Source organism: Protopterus annectens, chromosome 9.part0, assembly GCF_019279795.1.
Source record: "Protopterus annectens isolate FY-2018-M chromosome 9.part0, PAN1.0, whole genome shotgun sequence".
Taxonomy (NCBI): Eukaryota; Metazoa; Chordata; order Ceratodontiformes; family Protopteridae; genus Protopterus; species Protopterus annectens.
In genome coordinates, this window is record NC_056743.1 from 584,668,888 (window position 1) to 584,693,923 (window position 25,036).

General features: G+C 40.6%; 1 protein-coding gene across 1 annotated transcript in view; it reads left to right on the forward strand.

The window, feature by feature from the left end:
- Positions 1-25,036, forward strand: part of LOC122811345 (aldo-keto reductase family 1 member B1-like) — a 154,011-nt gene that overhangs the window by 42,137 nt on the left and 86,838 nt on the right. The window contains exon 3 of the mRNA XM_044083124.1: positions 19,160-19,276. Within this exon, the coding sequence (XP_043939059.1) occupies positions 19,160-19,276 (117 nt within the window). The remainder of the gene's footprint in view (positions 1-19,159; positions 19,277-25,036) is intronic.

Below are 25,036 nucleotides of genomic sequence, written 5' to 3' on the forward strand. Positions count from 1 at the left end.
GTCTTGACCCCCAACAGTTTGCCTTTATAAAGGGTAGATCTTGGCTATTTAATCTGGTAAACTTCTTTGAAAGGGTTTCAGAGGCTGTAGATAATGGCCTTCAGTATACATGGTGCATCTTGACCTGGCCTCAAGGCCTTCAACACCATTCTACATGCTGGCATCATACAAAAGTTAAGTGCTTTAAAAATCAACCCATTGTAGTAAGATGGATAGCAAACTGTTTGAAAAACAGAACCCACACAATGCAAGTTTGCAGGTGCCTCATCAGAAACTATCAAAGTAAACAGTGGTGTTTCTCCAGGCTCAGTGCTGGGAGCTCTCCTTTTCTGGAATTTAATTCTCAGACCTCCCAGCAGAGAGCCAAGACCTCTGGCTGACAAAGTTTGTAGATGACTGCACATTTGGGGTTGTTGTTAAGTCACCCTATGACACCTAAACCCTCTAGAATGAACTCTGTCTCTAATAAACTGGATTCAAATTAATTGCTAAAAAATGTAGTATCATCACTTTTGGTATTCAACCCCTCCCCTCATCATACTGTATAGACAACACACCACTGCAAAATCAAAATGTAATCGGCGACCTAGGTACCTAGGTTGATAGCTCCCTCTCTTTTGACCATCAGGTGATAAAGGCCGTCAGGAAATATTTTATTTAGCCTCGCTAAATGATGAAGGAATATCACCAAGGTTCAAAAATGTAATCACCCCCTAATACTCAGCATTGGTCAAGCCCTTTTTGGAGTGCAACATCCCCTTTGTGATGCATCTCACTAAATGTAACAAACAATTAGAAACATTCCGAAACAAAAAGATCTAAAGTCTGAGCTATCAAGAGAGGGTGGAAGCTCTGTCCCTTTATTCAGTGTGTTACCGACTTTTGCGGGGAGATCTCTGTCTCCCTTACTTGACCATTAGAGATGTAACTGTCCTTGACCTCTTGTTGCCCTGCAAATTCAATATTTCTACCAGCACTATAACCAGGGACCTAAATCTTCAAGTAAAACATGCTGTCCAGTTCCTCCTAAACCTGAGGAATAAACTTCCCCTGTATGTCAATTAGTGTGATTCATGGTCTTCCTTCAAACCTAACCTGAATGACTGAATTGGTATCAACAAATTTATACTAGGATTAACTGGTGTGGCCCTCCTTTGAAAGGAGGTGTGGCTTGAGGGAGAGTACTGGCAAGGCATGAATAATTATGAAATTCAGTGGCCTTGGATTATCTATGAAATATTTCGGGGGGGGGGGGGTGTCCAGAGGATTGATTGCCCTCTAACTCTTCTTTGTACTAAAGGGAAAACTGAGTTTTGAATTTGAGATAAAGTATCCATGAAGTAGTCTGTTGCAGTAGTTATTTTTTTAGAGTCGAGAGGTGACAAATCAATTCTTTCAATAGGGTATCTAGAGTGTTTTCTTTTGATTCAGAGAGAAGCCTTCTTGAATTTATTTGAGGTGACATTTTTAGTGTCTTGTAAGGCCAATAAGAAATTTTGAGCAGTGATCACCAAGGTTATTTAGAAAGATTTCTACCTATAGACATTTGTGTATGATATTACTTATGCAAATTATAATATTAATAGCACACCCCTAAAAGCAGAACCAGTTGTGAGGGTCCTAGGAGCAAAGATAGATAGTAACCTAAACTTTGACCATCAGGTACCTACAGTAGTGAGGAAATCCTTCTGTATGTCTCAACTCATAAGTAAAAGCATGTCATCAAGATCAAAGAGAAAGTCATAGTGCCATTGTACTTGGCCTTTGCATGTAGCTAACTGAGTACTGGAGTGGCCCCAATGGTTTCTCACTAAAAATACAAAGCATAAGAGACCTGTCTTATGCAGACTGACTAAAGGCCCTATCCCTTTACTGCATCTCATATTATTTATTGAGAGGGGACTTATGCCTGACCTACAAGGCATTCTCTGATCCAGCCCTGATGAAAATGTTACATATTCACAAGAGAAATTATACAAGGGTAACATGTTCCATGGACCAGAACCTTATTTGTGACTCTAACAGACCTTGCTGGAGAGACGGATTCATATCCTAAAGGCTACCCTCTCTATGGAATAAACTACCCATCTTCGTAAAACAAAATGCATCCCTCACTCCCTTCAAAAGGAATTTGGAAAAATGGATGGGGAACTGCAAATTCACTCCTGGGGTACTGCCCATGTCCCTTATAGACAGAGGAAATCTGTAAAATGACACAAGACTCTAACACCCAAAGACCCACTTACCCTGATACTACCCCATCCCATATCTGTGGAATAAAGTAAAATATTGTCCTTTTCTGGGTATTATTGGCTAGGCTTGTAAAGGCTCTTGTGTGTAGTAATCACCTATGAACCTATGATGAGGTCAAGTACTATGAGATCTCCAGACAAGATGTCTGGCCTAGCTGTTTGTTTTACTGTTTGGTTTTAGGCACAGTTGTTGTAAGCATTTATCCATTTGATTTTTGGTCCAGATGCATAGTATTGAAATCACAGAACAAAATCAGATTTTTGGGACCCAAGGTGGGAAATTTTGCTTGATGGCATTATTTGTTGGTATAATGGAGGAGAGAGGGGGTAGGTTTGCACAAGCAATATTAAAATCGGTTTGTTTTCCCAATAATAGAAAAAAAGGTGCATTCTTTAGCCATGTTTATGTGATGGCTAATAGGTGGTGGTGTTTTTTTGAGTTAATCACATCTCATGTAGTAGACCATTTATTATTGATGCTTGCAATATTGAAGCATGTCATTTTGAAATCTTTCCCTCTGATGTGGATGTGTTTGTTTAATTACAGAATTAAGCTGGGGGACCAGGATTCGGGTGTTTTAAGATCATGCTCTGAAGGGGCATAGAGGGTAGTCTATATTTAGTTATGAAGTGTTAATCAGCTTTTGTTTATGGTGATTTATATGTCTAGGAACTCAGCTGTGGTATCCTGAGGAACATGGCATGATGCTATCCTTGACAAGTACTGATACTCCCCACAATTGCCTGTAGTTTGAAGATGTGATAGGCACTATACCCAGGAATAGAGGGAGTGCCGTCATTGCTCTGAAACCATGTCTCTGTAACTGAACATATATAATTTTGTAAATTTTGAATTTTTGTCTGGAAAATTTAGTGTTTATACCTAACACTGAGTTTGGAAAATATGTAATATGTTTTTAAATATGTGCTGCATTGTGTAGGGACATTTTTACAAACAGCAACAATCTGTATTAGTTCAACAGCAATTAGGTGATGATTGCTGATTATTATTGTATAAAAAGAGGTAGCTGGAAGGGCTAGAATCAGGATGTTAATTTCTCACCTAGAGGATAATTTGAAAGAAGACTCCAAGTGTGGTGAGTAAAATCCCAAACAGGGCTAACCTGTGAAATGTCCCTTGTGGAAGTGCCTCAGATGTAAACATCAAAAACCAACAGCATAAAATAAAGTAAAAATAAATAAATAAAAAAGAATGCCGTACCAGATGTCAATTGGACAGCAAACCAGGTTTAATGTTTAAAAACAATTATTTTTAAACATTAAACCTGGTTTGCAGTCCAAGTGACGTCTGGTACTGCATTCTTTTTTATTGTGTGGAAATGGTACAGCTATGAAATGTAACATATTGCTGGGTCACTTACTTGTCTGGCTTGCAGGAATAGATTGTTTATGCAATTTTCTTAAAGGGACAGTCCCAGAGATTTTTTTTGTTTTGATTCTGTTCTTTGTTTACATTTTCAGTCTGGCTTTCTGAGCATGATCCAGCTGTGACTGCAGGGAAGGGGTGCTTACAGGAAGTTTGTAGCTTTAGCCAAACTCCATCTATAACTGAAGTTGTACTCACAACAGTTGTCACTGAATCATTCATTAGTTTCACCTGCCATTTTTATGCTCGGAGAAAAGGAGTCTTTGAGGAATGTTATGACCTGACTTGCTACTGCCTCGCAGGAAGGCATATGAGCAATGCAAAGCTAACACATTAGTAAACAGAGATTTATGTTCATTTCATATTTTTTGTGTGACTTTCTGAATGCTAGCTAACTGCTATGATATGGTTCTCTATTAGAAGACCGAAGACGCATTCTTTCGAATGCATCTTAGTTGAACTCAAAAGCCAGAAATGGCAAAATGTCGAAGCGGCTTTTAAGCGAATTCTTTCTCTGGGAAAGAATTTGCTTGGCCGCTTCGTTACTTTGGGGGGGGGGTGAAGCCCCCCACTTAATGTAATGTTTAAAGTATTTTATTTATTTATTTATTTTTTGTTGGAACAGCGATTTTTTTTCCCTAGGAAAAAAATTGCTGTTCTGACAGGTCAAAATTGTAAGCTTTTGCTTACATAGGGTCGATTAATCACAGTTCGCTTTTTTAAGCATTCAGTGATCTAATATAGACCTATGATATTATGCATGACTGCCAATTGCTCTGCATTAGGAATCAGAATGATGCAAGTTTCAAACAGTAGCAGAAACAGTCTTCTTTTTTTGTGGTTTGCTTTTTGATCTCTGAATACTAGCCAAGTGTAATGTTTTTTCACTTGCTGTAAAAACATGAGTGATGCAAGCAACAGATTCATTTTAAATAATGATGTCCAAAACAGGGGCTGTACAGTAGACAACCTGTGATTAGCTCTACATAGTAATTCTGAGACTGCTTTATTATGACCTAAGGGGAATATGTCAAGAGACTGCTAAGATTTAGTATAAATTCGCTAAACTGTACTGTTTTGACTATACTGCTCCCAGTTACTCTATGCAGAATAAAAATAGGAAGCAGAGCTGCACAATTAAGATAAGGGTTTTGACGAGTATCTTAAGTAAACACTGAGAGTCTTGCCTAACCACCCCCCACCACAAACACACAAAAAAATGTAATAACCTGATTGTTTCCCAGTGATGGGGAACCGAAAGCTTTGACAGGAACTCTTTCGGCTTCTCCCGTTAGGTGTCGCCACAGACAGCAGTCTGTAGATTGTTTGGCAGTCGAGTTTTTACAGTGTCGAGTTTCCAGCCTGGTGCCCAACCTTCACAGAAGACACACACACACACACACACACACACACACACACACACACACCTGCATGTCTTTAAAACTCACTTGACTGCAGGGAGGAAATGCAGACTCCACACAGAAGGAGCTCCAGCTAAAAAGTGAACTGGAGAACCTCTTGCTGTGAGGCAATGACACTAACCGCTGCACCACCACAGCCGACAAAGCTTTGACAGGAACTGAATATTGTTAATTGTGTTCACCAGACGGAATAAAAACATGGCTGCATAAAGTAAATTTAAACCAGGAGTATGGCTGATGATGAGGTGGTAAGTGGGTGGTGAGAACTGGGAGGAATCAGGACATGTTTCTTTAGGTCAGAATTTTAGACTCTGGGATTGTCCCTTTAAACTCATTAATTAATGTATTTTATCTTATCTAATTGTTTCATTCCAACTGTTTTAGTTTGTAGAACTGATCAGCATTTGAGCAATATTGCATGCTGTGGATATTACATGCTTTCTATTAATTAGCTTTCAATATAAAAATATATTTTTTAAATGAGTTTGCTATCTACTAAATACACAATAGTTGTGCTTTATTTTGAATTTTAAGTACTAAATCCCTGCTAAATCCAACACCTTTCTTTTGGGGGACTTCAACTATCAATGGATAGATTGGATGACCTAAACTCCCAGTGGTTGGCATAGCCAACACTTCCTTGACATTATAAATGTTAACTCTCTTTTACAAACAGATAACCACCCTACTAGAGACCCCAATATCTTTGATCTAGTCCTCACAAACATGTGAACTTCTTGCAAGTCTCTGCATGTATCATTCTGCCTTGTTAAATTATACCATAAATTAGTGACCTTTTCCATTAAAACCAATGGCACTTCCCGTGTAAATACCTCAGTGTTATATTTTCGTAGGTTCATAGTCAAGTACTAGGTTAGCTGCACTTGAGGGCCATTTTAAGCCTAGCCAATTTCCCTTTTTCTGCTCAAATTACCCTATCCCATTGAGATGGAGATTGGCCTTGCATATACCATGGCTGATAATTATATATTACCCATAATGAGAAAAAAATAATATTTAGGGATTTTTCAAAAGCAAACTGTTTTCAGTTACTTGATGGCCTAAATACATTCCACTGTAATCTTTCTCTGCTGGATCCCTTTGCAAAACTTGCTGCCTATACCTCTGACTTTTACTCCCACTTAAATAGTTGTACTGATAAGACAGCCCCTATTTGCACCAAATATAATGAGAAATTAACAAAAAAAACTTTGGTGGACTACTGCTATAAATAAATTATGTAATATGTAAAAGGAATCGCTTAATGCTTATAATATGTCTCATTCTACCTACCTTAAGAGCACACTTAAGCAAACTAGTAAAGAGATTAAGGGAAGCATTAGGAAGCTCAAAGCTGAGTATGAACTTAAAATATCCACTAACAACAAAAATAACATCCCCACTTTCTTTAACTAAGTCGGAAAATTAGGTCTATAACAACCAGCAATGTTTGAAACTGGTCCACAGCATTAAATCACAATGTGACCCAAATGAACTAGACGGTATCCTAAAAGACAATTTTAGTGCAAATTTTACTCCACCTACAGGTATAGCCATTTCACAGATTCCACAATCCCAGCCAAAACCATTAATTACAATGGAACAAGTTCTCTCAGCCCTCTCAAAAGCTAAAAACACCTCATCAATGTACACTGATAATACAACAGGTTGCCTGATTGTTAGTGCTAAATATGGCCTATCTGAACCCCTACTTAATGATGTTAGTCTAAGCCTCTCCTTTGGCTACATCATGAAGTCTGGAAAACAGTCATTGTAATGCTGTTACACAAGGGCATGAACCCTGTTAAATATAACTAGCCTCAAATGTAAAGCTATGGAGTTAATTATTTCATACCTCATTAAGATGGACAGTGAAAATCTTTTAACTGTGGACCCTCATCAGTTTTGCTTTGTCAAAGGAGGATCTTGTCTCTTCCACCTCATTAATTTCTTTGAAAAAAAAAATAAAGTAACCAAGCAGTAAATAGTAGTTATGCAGTAAAGTTATTACTCTTGGACATGACCAAGGCCTTTGACACTATTCCCAGTGCAGCCATTGTTGTCAGACTTGTGAAGCTGAATATAAATCTTCATATTATATGGTGGACAACTGACTGGTTTTCGAGTCACATGTGCCACTTATGAAAGCAAAACAAAAAACAAATACCACTGGTGTACCACAGGGTTCAGTACTGGGACCACTCCTATTCAGCATCTATTTCTCAGACCTTTAGGCTAATGCTCCTGGCCTATGGATATCTAAGTTTGCAGACGTGTATAGATTTGAGTGTTATTATTCAGTTTTTCACTGGCTCACAATTGCTCTAGCATGTGTTAGTTCATTTTAACAATCGGTGCAAGGACAATGGTCTCAAACTAAATACCCTGCCCACAATTCTCACTCGCCCCCACTACTCCCACATTTATTGTAACCACTAATCCCTCCCATCAACCTGACAACCAATCACACCAACACTCCCACCCACAGACACCACCCATCATCTACCTATTTTCCATTGACTACTACAAATATGCTTCTTCATACCATGCTTACACTCATTATTTGCACTCACCTTGCACACCTTACATCTTACTAAGACACCATTATTCACCCACTCAACCACTTTCACTGCACTACTACACTCACCACTATCCACCACTCTCCCTCTTACTATTCCTGTCATACCAACACAATAACCATCCCAGTGCACCCCCCACATTATCTATCACCTGCAATATTCAAACAAAATGTTTCCGTAAAATACAACAAACTAATCCTCACTTTTATAAAACTTATGTCCACTGTCCTACCTAAACTTGCCCTCAGTGGCGACATTCACCCCAACCGTGGCCCCAGCACCTCCAACTCCACATCTAATAACCAGGCTAATAATTGCACCTTCTCTCAAGTAACAGCCAATAGAAAGCCAACTAATCTCCTCCTAAGCCTAAATATCAGAAGTATAACCAATAAAATCTGCAAACCCCACGCTAACATAGCCTTATAGTAACAGCCAATAGAAAGCCAACTAATCTCCTAAGCCTAAATATCAGAAGTATAACCAATAAAACCTGCAAACTCCATGCTAACGTAGCCTTATACTCCCCAGATATACTCATCTTGACTGAAACCTGGTTCAAACCTTACATTAGCAGTGAGGAAGTTCTTCCAACAGGTTATGATATACTTTGAGTGGATAGGCTATCTAAGAAAAGAGATGGTGTGGCTCTAATGTTTAAACACCATCTAAACATTCAGTTCCTAAACATATCAGGCCCCCAAATTGGTAAAGAAGAAATACTATATGCCAACCTCAAACTAAACCAAAAATCATTAACATAACTGGATGCTATTTCCCACCTGGTCATAATATCCCTCCACTAGAGAACCTCCTCAATTGGGCAAGCCATCACCTTCCCCAAGAAACCATAATTTTCGGTGATTTTAATATCGAGTGGCTATCCTGTAGCAACAACCATGCAGCCCACCATCTAAACCTTCATGGTTTCTCTCAACTTATCCAGTCACCCACCTGGATAAGTAAAAACTCTAACAAACATTCTATTCTTGACTGGATACTAGTCTATAAGGCTGCTCAGTCATATGTAGTTGGCTGCCTACCTGACAGCCTCAGTGACCACACCCCAACATTCCTACTGAAACACCACCTATACTGTGCTAAACTCGTCATCTATCGGCAAATATATAACAGGGTACACTTTAACCTGCTCACATTTATCTCATCCCTTAAAAGCTGTAACTGGACTCCACTAAAGTACCCCAGTCTAGGTGACACTGTTCAGTTTTTCAATACTACCTTCCTAAACATCCTAAATACTCATGCCCTCTTAAGAAATACCAAAGTCAAAGCCCAGTTCTCCCCATGGCTACAGAAAGCCACTAGGTCAGTAATGAAAATCAGAGACCGTGCCTAGGATCATTGACGCCTAACAAACCCCCCCTCAGCTAGACAGAAATTCCTAGAATTGCGCAATACAGTCAAAAAAGCTAATAAAACAGGACAAAATCCAATACTATCAGTAAACCCTTAACTCATCCAACACAACCCCAAGCAATTCTGGTCCTCCATAAACTCCATTCTCCACCCAGGTAAAGTTGGCACCCCTCCTCCTAACACTCTCCTCTCCTCTGAATGTACTGCTACCTCATTCAACAAACACTTCACTAAAACTGCTCTATCCCTATCTAAACAACACAACCCCCCCTGCCCACATCTACACCTAATAATCTGCCCACTGCCTTTTCATTTACTCCAGTTCCTACCTCTAACATAAAAAAAACTTGTATCTAAACTTAAACCCACTAAACTAGTGGCCGACAATCTCCTAAGTGAATACATAAAAAACTGCAGCTGATGTCCTAGCCTATCCAGACTCTATCTTGATTAACCAGTCCCTGTCAGAATGCTATGTCCCTACACTGTGGAAAATATCTCACATCATTCCCCTCCACAGAGCTCTCCAATTACCAGCCCATAGCCATTCTCTCTCCACTTTCCAAGATACTTGAGAGATGCATTCATTCTCAAGTCCTAGATTACCTTCTAACTAATGACACCCTATCCAGCACACAACATGGCTTCAAGCCATACCATAGCACTACTACTGCTTTACTCTCTTTCACTAACACTAGCCTTCATCACAAAAACAGTGGCTTATTCTCCTCTGCAACTTCCTTAGATCTATATAAGGCTTTTGACATGTTCTCGCACAAACAATCTATCTCTGTGCTTACTAACCTATCCTTTTCCCAATCAGCTACTGACTGGTTTCACAGCTGCCTAACAGGTCGCCAACAATCCATTGTTTGGCATAATGACATATCTCCTCAACTCCCTGTCTCAATCAGTGTTCCCCAAGGATTCATCCTTAGACCCCTACTTTTCTCACTTTTCACCAATAATCTAGTCACTGCCACCAAACAGGCCTCTCTCCTACTGTACGCAGATGACTCCACCATCATCTGCTCAGCCCAATCCCTAACTGAACTGCATAAGATCACACAGGAAGCCTTTACCTCTGTTGAAACTTGGCTATCTAATGCCCAGTTAATACTCAATCCAAACAAAATTAAACTCCTCATCTTCCAACCCACAAAATCTAACCTAACCTACTGCCCTTTAATATTACAGCCAATGACACCATCATCCCCCCAACAGAACATTCCAAACTACTAGGTGTTGAGATTGACAACTGTCTCAAATTTGACATTCACATTTCCTTGACCATAAAAAGTTCACAAAAAACTAGGGGCTTTATACAGAAATAAGCAATTTCTCACCAAAACAGCCAGAATATCAGTTGCCATTTCCCACCTTATCTGCACCCTTCTCTACGCCTCTCCTATATTTACCAACCTAAGGCATACCGATCTACATAAGCTCGAGTCTTGTTAAAACAAAATCGCCAAGTTCGCCACTGGGGCTTCCTATCACAGTCACCACTGTATCTCACTAACCGAACTTGACTCGCTAGAACTCCCTCAACTTCTTCACCTGAATCAACTCTCTCCTGCTCACAAGCTAGTAAACTATCCTCTTAAAGTCTCATCCCTCCAAAAGCTACTCCAGCCCTATTGTACCACCAGACCACTACGCTCCAGCAGCAAAAATCAATTACAAGTAACCAAAGCCAAGAACTCAGCTGGAGAATCACTTTTCTCCTGCATAATAGCCAAGTTATGGAACACACTTCCCCCCAAAATAACCTCTATACCATCATGCACTCACTTCAAAGCTATACTTAAAACGCACTTAAAAAAAATACTGGTTATGCCCTTGCACCAATCTGGCCTAGAGACTTTTACTCTAACCCAAACCCCCCCCCCCCCCAGCCACTCTGCCACTCTGCAATAATCTTTTTCACTCCTTCCTCATCTGGCACTGGCAATCCTGTTTAACTTCCTTTAATACCTCTCTTCAAATCAAAACCTAAGGCATCTACTTACTATCTATTCCACTTATACTACTTCACTGTATCCTCTCACACCTTATTCTTCCCCTAATATTTCCTCCTAGTCTCTGCACCCTCTTACTCCACCACCTCCAAACAATGCTCTATATCTGTCTCTGTTTACAGCCATTCTGTTGTGTCTAGAAAGCTTATTACTATATCATTGCTGTGATTGTCACTACTTGTATTAATGTTGTAGTATGTGCCATATTAGATGTATCCAATACTCCTATGCATATATGATTATATACTCCATGTAAATCCACTGTGCTTCATCTAAATATGTTATTCATAGTTTACATTGTAGTTTTGCTGGCATATGTACATTTTCATGTATATCAACATTTTCTGACTAACTTGTACTTAATGTATCTTTGTGTGGAGCTTTTCTCCCCGGGCCTCCGCTGAAAAAGGACCTGTGTCCAGTCGGATATCCCCGGTAAACAAATGTAAATAAATAAATAAATGTATGCATAGTTCATTTTGGTTAACAAAACATTTTCACATACAATACAGGCAACACACCCCTCCAGTCAGACTGTCATAAGGAACCTATGCAGTCTTGTTAATAATTCCTTATCATTTGGCCACCGTGTCTCTGCAGCAGTTCAGAAAGCTTTCTGTCTGCCTCATCTAATTTCCAAAGAAATCTCCACTAAATCCAAAGAAGTCTTAATCTCCCTTTAGTCATATCGCATCAGACACATTATTGACTATAATACACCAGTTGGCATTTATTTGTCTCAGCATATCACTCCGCTTGAGAGACCTCAGAGATTCATAACTGATAAGATCAGTGTCCTCAAAAATCTTAGTTATCAGAACAGATTAGCAGCCCTCTTTCTCTGTCTGTACTCTCTGTCTTACAGACTCCTCCTTGGAAATCTGTGTCAGGCCATTTAAGCCATGAAAGATCCTACACTCTTTGACCTCACTGAACAAATGGTACCTGAAATACACAGTTAAAGGGACTAAACCTTCATCCAAATATAAATAAGACACGTTAGAATGAGATTCATATCCTAATGTATCCCTCACCTGGCGATGAGAGGGACATATCAGTTACATCTCTGAAAAAGACTTCTGCTACATGCCAAGCAGAATAGCACCCTTGCCACCTTCAAGATAAACCTAGATAATTTGATGAGCAGTCTCAAATTCTCCCCTGGTCTGTCTTCTCTTACTCTCCACGAAGCTGTTGGGAACTTTTGAATTTGGGTTTCTGGCTAGGCTTGTAATGGTCTGTAGATAGATTACCCAATCTATGAACTAATGAACCTACTTCAAAAGTTTGTTCGAAGCTGAAAACAGATAGTGCTATGGAAGAAGTCTGTGTATGTGAAAACACTAGTACATGATCATCATGTTCAGGACAATCCTCTTTACAGCTGATAGCAAGACTCTAGAGAACTAACCCAGATCTGTCATGAGTGTTTAAGTTTCTGAAGAAAGGCTGGACATACAGCTTAATTGTCCAGCATTTTTCAGAATGTTCAGATTTTTGCCTCGTATGTTTGGTCTGTTCTTCATAAAATTTGTGGTCTTCTGGAAAATCAGTGAGGATTGAGTTCACTAAATAATGACAGACATTTGAGTTTCACACATCAATACCGAGAAACAGAATAAGTATTTGTGTGTATAAGGGTATGTTTATAGAAAACATTAGTAATTCTTTTGTAGTGTATATCACTTAAACGTTCACATATTCTGTGCTTGAACATTCTGTTGGCTTTGCCAACATAAAATGCTGCGCATGAGCATTGCACTACATATATAATGCTTTCTGTTATACAGTTAAGCAAACATCTGATGCTGTACACTCAGTGTTGGCTGAAGTTTAACTCATTGTTTTCAAGTACATACTTATATAAAGAAAAACAGCTGCATGGTTTGCATCCAGTAACACCTCCTATACATCATAAATTTAGGTTAATGGGTTTGTATAACCTTTTGTAACTAGAAAGAAATTGTAAGATTATTTTTGCTTTCCTGTACACCATATTACATTGTTCATGGATAATGTTGCCAAAAAATCTTGCTTTAAAACATACCAATATTTATTCAAACATCTCAAAATAGTTTGGCATTTGATCCATAAATATAAATCCTAACTCATTTATGGTGTACTTCACTGGCCAAATTGTTTTAGTCTTTATAGATTAGAAGAGATTTTGCGTTGATAGTATCTACTTCACTCAGGGCTGTACTGATTACTCCAGGCCATAACCCCTGACAACAAACCTGTTAACTAGATCCTTAAATGGCTAGGTTCTAATAAATTGTGATTTTGGAAATACTATGCATCATGTGGTGTGGATAACTGCTGGTTGCTCCTAGGAGTGAATTTTTAGTGTGAGTTTTTCTCTCTAGTCTAGTACCCAAAGTCCTATCCATGTTTTAAATACCCAGATTTCAAGGAAGGGATTTTTTTCTTATGAAGTATGCAGTGAACTACAAACTCCATTTATTTTCACTAAGGTAGGTAACAAACTCACTAAGTTCGGATGTATTTGACCTCCAAATTAACCAGCAGTCATCCGGGTACCTTCTCTACATGCCCAGCAACAGAGGAATAGGTTATGTCTATCATTGTAGATCATTTGTTCCTCTATAGATCATAAATAATTCTTCATAGATGGAGGCAAAAGATACCTCCATCACAGTACCTTTTATTTGCCAAAAACTGGTGTGATTATAAAAGAAACCTGTTCAGCAAAAATTAAAAGGAAGGAATTGAATCCTGCAGAGTATGGCTGATTTTTGTAGGCAGTACTCCAGGGCATTCTGAACCCCCCTCCCCATTTGGGATATATGTGTACAAGGATCTAATGTCTAAGGTGCACACATTCCAAGATTTTTTTCTGTCTGAACATCTTCAATCAAGTTAAGAAACTGAGTGGTATCATGCAATCTACACTTAACCCATGATAACATTGGTTTAAAATAGAAGGTAGGAAGGGAAGACAGGTAGTTATTCAGTAAGTGAACCATTACCTGCAACAACTAGTCTCCCATTGGTTTAGTAACATTTTTGAGAATTTTAGGCAAAATATAAAAATATTGTCTTCAATGGACCTTCACTATAAGTTCTATCTTCAATCTAGCAAAAATAATCCCTTCTTCTAAAGCATGGTCAAGAAAATTGTTGATATCCTTCTTAAACCATGAAATGGGAACTAAAAACATTGTCTTTAGTAATGTCCATCAGATGGTTGATTCACAGGCCCTGTGTGATAAGTAACCATATCCCATATGACAGTACTACTCCCCTTTATATCTGTAAAATGACTAGATCAGTATTCTGTAAAGATTTTAAACCTATTTGCGCCCCTGCAGTAGGATTGGCCTTGCCTTTTTGTATAATGTTGAATTATATAGCTCTTTCAAAAACAAATTTCCAAAAACAGATACTGTCTTATGATATGGTGTTTGAAAATTAGATATAAAAAATGAAACCCCTCATCACACACAGTTTCAAATTTAATAGAAAAGTAAGCCTGTATGTTGAACTTTCTACAAAAACGTTTAGCATCTTTAACAAACTCAAATTCTGAGAAAATAGTAGGTATAAAATATAAACCCATGTGCAAACAAATTCAGAAACAAACAGCGTCGAGTTTTGAAATAATAAATTAAACCCTGAATAACTATATTACAGATATTTACAAAAATGCCATTTACCTTAAAAACATGGATGCAGTCTAAATTACATATCAATGATATAAGTGGAAATAGGAAGGAGGAAGAAAGTTGGTGGTTAAAGCAAAATAAGTGTCAAGTTCAATGCACCTTTATGACTGATGTTAAATTCTACCCTTTGACCTTTGAGTTAAGAATAGTAGGAAAAACAGTTAGAAAGGCAAAGTGAAAGTAAGGAGCATATAAAAGTATTTTAAACAGATGCCCTAGGACTACTTAATTATTGCAAGATAAATTTGAATAGTTCATTCCAGATCTCAACATAATGTATCTTTTCTTATTAATGATTACAAGTTTGTGCTGTAAGATGCTTGATTGCCATTTGTTTGAACCCCTCCCATGTGACCAGTAATTTATCTACCCAATTTGCAGAAATATATAGTTTAATTAACATGAAAAGTGTAATCAAGGTACTTAAATCCGTTTTAGTCAAGTCAGAGGGAGGAATATGTAACATAGTAAATTTCCAGGAGAGGGTTGATTTTTCATATCCTATTCTTTGTAACTGAACTTTAAGTAAATTCCAAAGGTTGTAGACACATTTGCAGCTCCAGAGTATATGTAGGAGATCAGCTTTTTTGCGACTCACAATAGGGACAAAGGGGTGAAATTGAAGGATTGAATTTGTTTGAGATAGTGGATGTAAAATAAGCATTATTGAGTATCATGAGATGTGTATATGACCGTTTTTTGAGGGGGATTAGCCTAGCTGTCAATTGTATAGATTGCTTTATCTAGTTAATAGTGATTGCTGGGTTTACCTTAGACCATTAGTTTGAGAATAGTACGTTATTCTGATACTCGATCGATACGATCAGATTATATGTGTTTGTAATAATTTTCTTCTTCAAAAGCAAGAGTTTCAAAAGGGACTTGCAGACCTCTATATCATTCTCAACCAAGTTACTGTTATATAAAAACACATTTCCTTTATCTGCCTTAAAATAATATTGTATCTCTTAGGAAGTTTTAGAGTAGATTTCATCTCTGCGATAGAACAGTTTCGCAGAGGAAGTCACTCACTTCTTTATCTCTTAACAAGGGGAACTTATTTAAGTTCAGCATTATATTATTTAGTTTTAAATTTGGGTTAAGGTGAATTGGCTGCAGAGAAGTGAATGCCTCACACAGATTCAGTGATTCAAAGAATCTCTGTATTCTAGTTACATAAAATTTTATTGGAGTAAGGAATTTATAGTTTTTAGGGACCTTTTATTGAGGAAATCAATAGCTTTAGGATTAATCTTAAATGACCTTATAGACTTATGGTGAATTTCTAGCCAAGTAGGGGACCAGGAGTTGGCCTTCATATCATAGTCTGCAATTTTCATATTGATGATGATGTCAAAATAAAGCCCAAAATCTGGAAGGTTAATACCCCCATTTTCTTTAGGCCACATTAATTTATAATAAGAAATACTAACTGATTTAGACAACCAGATAAATTTAGCTAGAGTAGAATGTAATTTTCTAAAGAATTAATTATGTAAAATTACCTGAGAAGCTGTAAAAATATATAAAAACATTGGCAGAATATTCATTTTAACAATGGCGACTTTGGACAAAAATGGTAATTCAAGTTTTTCCCATCTATCGCAGTCTTATTTTATGTTATTCCATAGGTGGAGAATATTATTTTTATAGAATCCATTGTTGTCTTGATAGAATGAAACCCCTAAGTATTTTACTGATTGTTTTATTTTGATTTCCGTTGGGCAAGGGTATAAGGATAAGAGATTTGATGTATTTAATGGGAAAATAGTAGATTTGTCAGGGTTAAAAATGTGAGAGAAGTTTTCAATTGACTTCAATAATTTCGGTATGTCAGAGCTAGGTTGGGTGAAATATAAATTCAGATCATCTGCAAATGCTGATAAAATTATTTTAGCACTTAAAATCGATGGGGGGGGCGATGAAAAGTATTATGCTTGATGAGGAGAAATAAGGATTGCATGTACAGATTAAAAAGGTAAGGAGATAACGGACATCCTTGACGAGTTCCATTTTTGATGGGGATTCTTTTTAAGGTGCATCTATTTGTATAGAGAGAGGTATAGGCTTTATCGTATATTAGCTTAATAAATTGGATAAAACTTGAGGGAAATTTAAAATGGGGTAGTATCGAGATCATTCTATCAAAGACCTTATAGGAATCTACTACCAATGCAAATATTGGATAATTGTATTGTTGAGAATAGTTGATTAGTGTTTCCAGTGTAAGTGTATTGCCACACATTTGTCTAAGAGGGATGAAGCCTGATTGTTCCAAAGAGGTAATATCCGATATTAAACTTTTTACTCTGTTTGCCATTATAGTAGTGAGTATTTTAGCATCTAAATTTATTAGGGAAATAGCTCTATATCTCTTAGGTTCTGTGGTATTAGCATTTTCTTTGAGAATAGTTTTTGATGAATTAAAATGTGTCTGTAATTTTATTATATATAAAGTAGTTGGAAAGGAGCAGTAGAACTTTAGAGATTCTTAGACAGAAGACTTTGTAAAATTCTGCTGTAAAACCATCGGGACTATTGGATTTTAGGTTAATTACTTTGTTGATTTCTTGTTGAAAGATGGGAGACGAGGGTTTTTTGTTGTTTTTGGTTTAACTTTGGGAATTTTAATTGTTGTAGGATACGAGTTAGCTCAAGTTCAGTCACAGAGGAGTCTTGCTCTCTATATAGATTCATATATAAGTTTTCAAAGAGATTAAGGATCTCTTCATTCGAGCTGTAAGATCGATTATTGTGGGTTATTTCAGAGATGGTAGGCGAGTATTTTTTGAGATTAATTAGGCGAGCCAGGAATCTAGATGGGATTTGTGCCTCTGTTGCATAGTTAGCTAATATTTTAGATTCATGGAAAGTTAACCGATTCACAGTAAGCATGTAAAGCTCTTTCTGAAGGTTAAGTAACTGATGTTCAGTTTCTTTTTGGTAATCTAATTGCAATTCTGATTCCATTTTGGAAATATTTATTTTAATTGAACTTTCCTTCTCTTTATAAAGTTTTTTGTAATGAGTTGCTTTGTTAACTAGGAGACCTCTTACTATGGCTTTAGCAGCCGCCCACTCAATATCTATGGGAAGTTGAGATAGGAGTATTTTTTTCAATAGTTCATCTAGAGTAGTTTTTATTTCTTCCTCTATATCTTTTTTTAAGCGTAGGTTACGGTTCAGAGACCAATTGTACCCTCTATATTTCATATTCTTTCTTTGCGACTAGATTATTTGAAGCATAATTTTGGAATGGTCAGAAAAAATCTAGTATCAATCTGACATTTATAACCACAATTTAAAAAGAAGTCCGAGATTAAGAAAAAAATCAATCCTAGACCATGATTTGTGGCATTGTGAAAAGTATTTAAATGTATCCGTTGAATGATGAATTCTGGTGGTTATAAGGGTCAAATAGTGCAAAATCATTTTTTTAAATTCTGATAAGAGTAGTAGTTGCTTGAGAATTGTAAGGTTTACTTCAGTTTGTTCTATCTTCTCATGGAGTCTGGTATGCATTGGTCCTAGAATTAAATAGTGATTACAAAATGGGAATTGTACTTTATATAAATACATGAAAAAGTCTTGTTGTTTACTACAAGGTGAATATATATTTAGAATCAAAATAGGTTTAGTAGTATGGGGTGTTTTGCATACTAGATAGCACCATCTACCTTCTGAGTCAGTGTCGTAATGTATTATATTGTCCTGGAAAGAATTCTGGACTATAATAGATACCCCGGCGCTATTTGTTTCTTTACACAAAGCTATTATCAACTTAATCCACTGTTTCCCTGTAGATTGTGACCATTGTTCTTTTGTCATATGTGTTTCTTGAATTAATATAATCTTAGCTTTAGATTTATAGGCAAGATTTATTATATATGCTATATATATATATATATATATATATATATATATATATATATATATATATTTTTTTTTTTTTTTTTTTTTTTTTTATTTATAAAATATAAATCTTTAATCAACACCATGTGTTCCTCCACACTCGGTGAGCATTTAGTAATATAATTAGATCATTATCTGCATTTGTTTTTGTTCTTAAGTTGTTAAAACAAAGATACTGCTCACCTATCAGAAAAGTAAGAAATGAGTGTTTTTAAACTAAATGCATGCATTATACCTCCTACTGAGAGGATTGCTGCAAGACTCGCCATGGGGATGACTTCTTTGTAGTATTCAGTTTTGGGAAGATTATAAATATGGGTGAGAAAAAAACTATATATTGTTGGGTAAGTCAGTCTGATCCCATGCGGTGAAGAATTTAAAGTCCACCTTAACAGCCTTCTTATCCTCCCCAGTGTAATGCAATACACTAAAATCATATTTTTTGCCTGCTCTTGTAACAATAGATATAAATACTTTGAAGCATTTTTGCAGCCATACACATTTCCATTTATTTATTTTTCTAGCTGTGGAATCATTTCCATGAGCAAGAAGAAGTTAAACCAGCTTTTATGAAGACATTGACAAATCTGAACCTGAGCTACCTAGATCTCTACTTCATGCATTCACCAATGGGTACTAAGGTAGGCAGCCTTTCTTTTGCTGTAATTTGTAAGCTATAATTACACTGCATAATGCCGAATTGTATGATTATTTTTTAATATATGCTGTATGAGTAGAATTTTTATCTAAATGCTATTTAGTTTCAGTTTAGTATTATATTTAATTTAACATGTATTCAGTTTTCTGAAATTGCACATGTGTTACATTGGGGACACACAGCAAACTCTGACGTGTCATTACCTTCATTAATATAAAATTAAATGAAGTATTTCTGGCATACATACCTGTAGTGAACCAAAGTCTACTGCAGTATAAAAGACACATAGACCCTTTGTTATATGCCTGGGCCCAGAAGACAGTATTGTGAGTGATACAGTAACAGTATTGTCATTTGGACTTCCAAGGGATACAGGCCAGAGTGTCCTTCTCAGCCAGGAAAAGTCTATGCGGGTCAATGAGGTTCAAACTTGTTAATGAAAGGTTGACTGTCAAAACATTTGAGCAGTATTTTTGACTATCCAGTTATCACAGGCTGGGATGCTGCAACACATTTCAGATGTCTCTCCTGTCCTAGTGGATGCCACTCAGCCATCAGTACTTGAACAACTTAAGTAAGCAATCTTTGGGACCACTCTGGCAAAACAGATGATCTGAAGTAGGGACTTCATTTGTCAGCAACCTGTGGGTCTTGGATCCGATATCGGATCCGAGCCAGCAACTTGTTTCATAGCTAATGGATCCGAGCTCCTAGTTCCTCCCCTCACCCATAATCCCATGCCAACCCTCCATGACCTCAGATCTAGTTTGCTGTGCTTGTGAGTAGCTGGATTTTTCAGAGCTCTTAGCGACTTATTCAGATAAGTGTATTTTCTACCTTCCTTTCTGTCTTTAAAATTAAAACAGTGTGTAAGTGTTAGGTTCCCTTTATTATTTGTACCTTTTACATAGTTTTTTCCCTCCCCTCGCTGGTCGTTAGTGAGTGTGTGTGTGTTAGTGTTTTGGGGCCTGTGTGCTTGTGTAGTACTTTTCTTCCCTCAGTATGGCAGAGGCCCCAAAAGCCATTTTTTCAAAATGTACCGAGTGTGTCCATAAGCTCTCCCCGGCTGATGGCCACACTCGGTGCATTCAGTGCCTTGGGGTTGAACACCTCTCCTCAGGCTGTGCCATTTGTGCAGCATTCAACCCCAGGGCACTGAAAGAGCGGAGGTCGAAGCTGGTCCTGGCGGGACTTTTGCCCCCGGACTCAGCTTCGGCCCCCGCTCCTCCCGTGGCACTATCACAGCCTGTGGTGATAGCCACTCCTGCCCCCCTTCCTTCGGCCGGGACTCAAACTCCCGCTAAAGCACCGGAGGACAGGGAGGCCAGGAGGGAGAAACGGAGGGAGAAGCACCACAAGCGGCGGGCCGAAGCCTCTGCTTCGGCCCCGCCGGCTAAGCGGGCTTCTCCCTCCACAGCTTCTAGGTCTCCTCCTCCTCTGCTCCTATCTCCTTGTTTCTCCCCAGGACCCGAAGAGGAGGAGGCCCGATCTCCATCGAGGTCATCGAGGCGGCATTCCAGGCCTGCCTTGGTGGCCTCATCGAGATCGACTTACAGTATGTCAGATGCAGACTTGGACTGGATGATGCGAAGGTTCATCCAGGCCCAGCTGCAGATGGGAGTGCTCTTGCCTCTCCCCCCCCCTTTGGGGGGGAGCTCAACACCCTTTTTTGCTCCAGTTTGCTCCTTCTCCGACCCGCTTCCCGGGTTCAGAGCGTTCGGAGCCGAGCAGCGTCGGAGCCGGCGGTGGGTCGGCGTCGACAGTACTTGGTACTTCAGATCCGACCCTGCCCTCGAGTCTGTCGGATCCGACCTCTCGGAGCCGTGGGCCGAGCTTCAGATCTGAGGGATTCAGTGTGCCTTCGGCTCCGCCCAGGTCGGAGCACACTGGTCCTTCGGATCCGACATTCTCGGCGCCGGCTCCGATCCCTTCATCGGATCCGAGTGGGAGTCAGCTCTCGGAGCCCAGGGAGAGAGCGGTACCCCCTTGGCCTTCGATGTAGTGGAGAGGGCTCTGTCGAGAGCATCCGAACCACCGGCCCTTTTCTCGGCTCCACCCTGCACTCCCTCTCTGCTGGGCCAGGCTTCCGTCACCTGGCCACAGGGACAGCCTGCTTCGATGTCCCAGGTTGTTCCATTGGAACAGGATGTTGCTGGCGAGACCTCCTCGGACAGCCCCCCCGAGGAAGTGCCTCACAAGCACAAGTGTAAGAGGAGGCACGTGGACTCCCCTGAGTCCTTAACCGAGGACACGGACTTGGATGAAGGGGAAGGCTCCCCAAGATCACCCCCTGAGGATGTCTCCTTTGGAGACATCATGGAAATGCTTAGGATCAGAGGTGGGTGGTCTGCCCCCAAGGCTTCCTCCGACGAGTCCGTGTTTCTGGAGGCATTCGAAGCAGGCCCGTCTACCTCTTGGGTGTCCCCTTCAGCCGACCCCCTGGTGGACCTTATTACCACCAGGGAGTGGAAGGACCCGGACACCGTGGAGACAGTCCCTAAATGCCCATACAGGATACTGAGCCCCCCCGCAGACCGGTCGCACTGGAGCAGGGGTCCTTTTCGGTAAGGTCCCTGAACTATATGGCACACGTCATCAGGATGCAGCGGGATCTTATCAAAGAATATGCTGCCTCCCCCCCCTGAGTCCATGTCAGCGGAGGACAAACAGTTGTACTCCACCCGAATGGCCACTGAGATCCATCTCGAATACCTCTATGCGGCTATTGTCCCACGCCACCGAGGGAGCCGCTAGAGCTAGTGGAGCGGGTCTAGTCATGAGACGTCAGGCCTGGCTCCGGCATTGTGACTTTGCGGAGCCCTTTAAAGCGTCCTATGCTAACGCCCCTTTCGATGGTTCTGCCCTGTTTGGCAAAACGGTTTGCGAGACGCTAGTCCAGAGTGAGAAGGATGGGAAGACGTTGTCTGCCATCGGAGTCCGCTTCTCTGCTCCCCAGCAGTCCTTTTTGAAGAACCAAAAGGGTCAGAAGAAGATGTGGTTCCGGAAATCGCAACATTCCCAACCCGCTCCTGACAACCAGTCCTTCCGTGGCAGAGGAGGACAGGGAGGATGCCGCCCCAGGGGCAGAGGGGCTCCGAGGAACTTTGGGTCCAGAAAATCCTTCTCTGACCGGCCCACGCAGCAGCCCTGAAGGGTTGCCCGGCTGCTACACTCTGGAGGCAGTCGGGGGGGCGCTTCTCGGAGCACCTAGCGGCATGGGAGTCCATCACGTCAGACCGCTGGGTGCTTCAAATTATATCCAGAGGGTACAAAATTCCAATGCTTCATGTCCCCAAAATCAGGAACCTCCCCGATGTACCACCCGATCAGAGGGAGGCTGCAGCCACAGAAATCCAGCAGCTGCTAGGAAAAAGAGCCATCCAGCCAGTCCCCCAAGACCAGCTCAGATTAGGGTTCTACTCCAGGTTCTTTCTGGTGCCAAAAAAGACAGGGGACTTGAGACCAATTCTAGACCTTTCCCATTTGAACCTGTCAGTAACCAAGGAAAAATTCCGAATGGTCACTCTTCAATCTATTCTCCCCCTCCTACGGGAGAACGATTGGATGTGCTCTATAGACCTCAAGGATGCGTACTACCACATTCTAATGGACAGACGATCCAGGAGGTTTCTCCACTTCTGGCTGGGAGCCAGTCACTACCAGTTCAGGGTCCTTCCCTTTGGCCTCACCACAGCCCCCAGGGTGTTCACCAAGGTGTTAGCAGTGATAGCGGCCCACCTGAGACTCCAGGGAATGCAGGTCTTCCCGTACCTGGACAACTGGCTCCTGACCGCCCCAACAAGGCATCTACTTTGCTCAGCCAGAGATTACTTTCTCCGCCTAGCCCCCCAATTAGGCATCACGATCAATGTGGACAAATCTTCCTTTGCTCCGACACAAGTCATAGAATTTATAGGAGCCAGAATAGACACCAGAGATCTACGAGCCTTCCTGACTTCGGAACGACTACAGAATTTGCAACTTCATGTGCGGGCCATCCTCCAGTCAGAAGCCCCACTGGCGGAATTGGTCCTGAGGGTGCTGGGCTCCATGGCGGCAGCGATAACTCTCCTTCCATGTGCCCGCCTGAACATGAGGGTACTGCAGTGGACCCTTCTAGTGCAATGGTCCTTTCAGTCTTTTCCTCTCCATCACCCCATCGCTATCAGCAAGGCTTGCAGGAGGGCCCTGTTATGGTGGCTTCATGCTCCGGATCTCCATACGGGCCGACCCTTCTGCACTCCTCCCCCTCTCGCCACAGTGACCAAGGACGCCTCCCGCCTCGGGTGGGGGGGGCATTATTCAGGCAGGACAGTCCAAGGCACGTGGAACGATACAGAGACCTCCGTGCATATCAACGTTCTGGAGATGAGAGCGGTGCTGTACACGTTGCAAGCACTTCAGAATCTCCTCCCCGTAGGAACTATTGCAATTCAGTCGGACAACATGTCTGTTGTCTGGTACATCAACAAACAAGGGGGAACCAGGTCCTACCCTCTATGCTGCGAAGCCATGAGAGTGTGGGAATGGGCGATTTCCACCAACCGCTTTCTGATTGCAACGCACATCCCGGGGCGGGCCAACATCCTAGCGGACAAACTCAGCCGCACCATTCTTTCCCGTTACGAGTGGTCTCTCAACCCACTAGTAGCGAAGCAGATATTCGCAATATGGGGGTAACCCTGCTGCGATCTCTTTGCCTCTCCCTCAAACACAATATGCGATAATTTCTTTGCTCTGATTCCCCCTCCAGGGGAAACTCCAAGAGACGCTCTGGTGCATGCTTGGCCGCCCGGACTACTTTATGCTTATCCTCCTCTACCCCTGATGCTACAGCTCTTACAGAAAGCCTCGCGGTTGGGGAGTAGGATGATCCTCATTGCCCCATTCTGGCCTCAGCAAACTTGTTTCCCTTACCTGTGGTCTCACCTAGTGAATCCTCCCTGGATTCTGGATCCCAGTCCGGATCTAATCTCCCATCTGTCGGGCTTGTCGACCCCAAATCTGGACAGTCTGAAGCTGACAGCTTGGTTGCTCCAGTTCCACTCATAGTTAGGACTCCCGGTATCTCTTCACCAGTCAAAGCCATCCTCGTGGCAGCGCATAAACCCTCCACCAGGAAAGTGTACCGCAGTAAATGGAAACGTTTTTCCGTCTGGGCGGAGCATCATAATCTAGATCCCTTTACGGCCCCTCTTCCATCCATACTAAACTTCCTAATCGGACTCTTTCAGGAAGGCGCTAGTTGCTCAACCGTCAAAGTACAATTGGCGGCCATCTCCCATTACTATGTGGGACATGACACAGGGCCCTTGATGTCGGCCAAATTGTGTAAAACCTTTCTCAAGGGTACTTTTCTGCTCAGGCCCCCTATCAAAGAAGCCGTACCCCCTTGGGATCTTTCACTAGTTCTTCAAGCCCTAACTGCTCCCCCATTTGAGCCTGCTGCTTCAGTGGATCTCAAATACTTGTCCTAGAAAACAGCATTCCTTGTAGCCATTACTTCAGCGAAAAGAGTTTCGGAACTTCAAGCCCTTTCTGTGAAGCCTCCTTACTTGATTTTTCATCCGGACAGAGTGTACCTCAGGACCAATCCCTCCTTCCTTCCCAAAATAGCATCAGAAACCAATATAAATCAATCCATAAATCTACAGGTCTTCTTTCCTAAATATCAGAATAAAGGAGAGTACAAGCTGCACTCATTAGATGTTCATAGGCAGCTACGTTTTTATACTCATAGGAC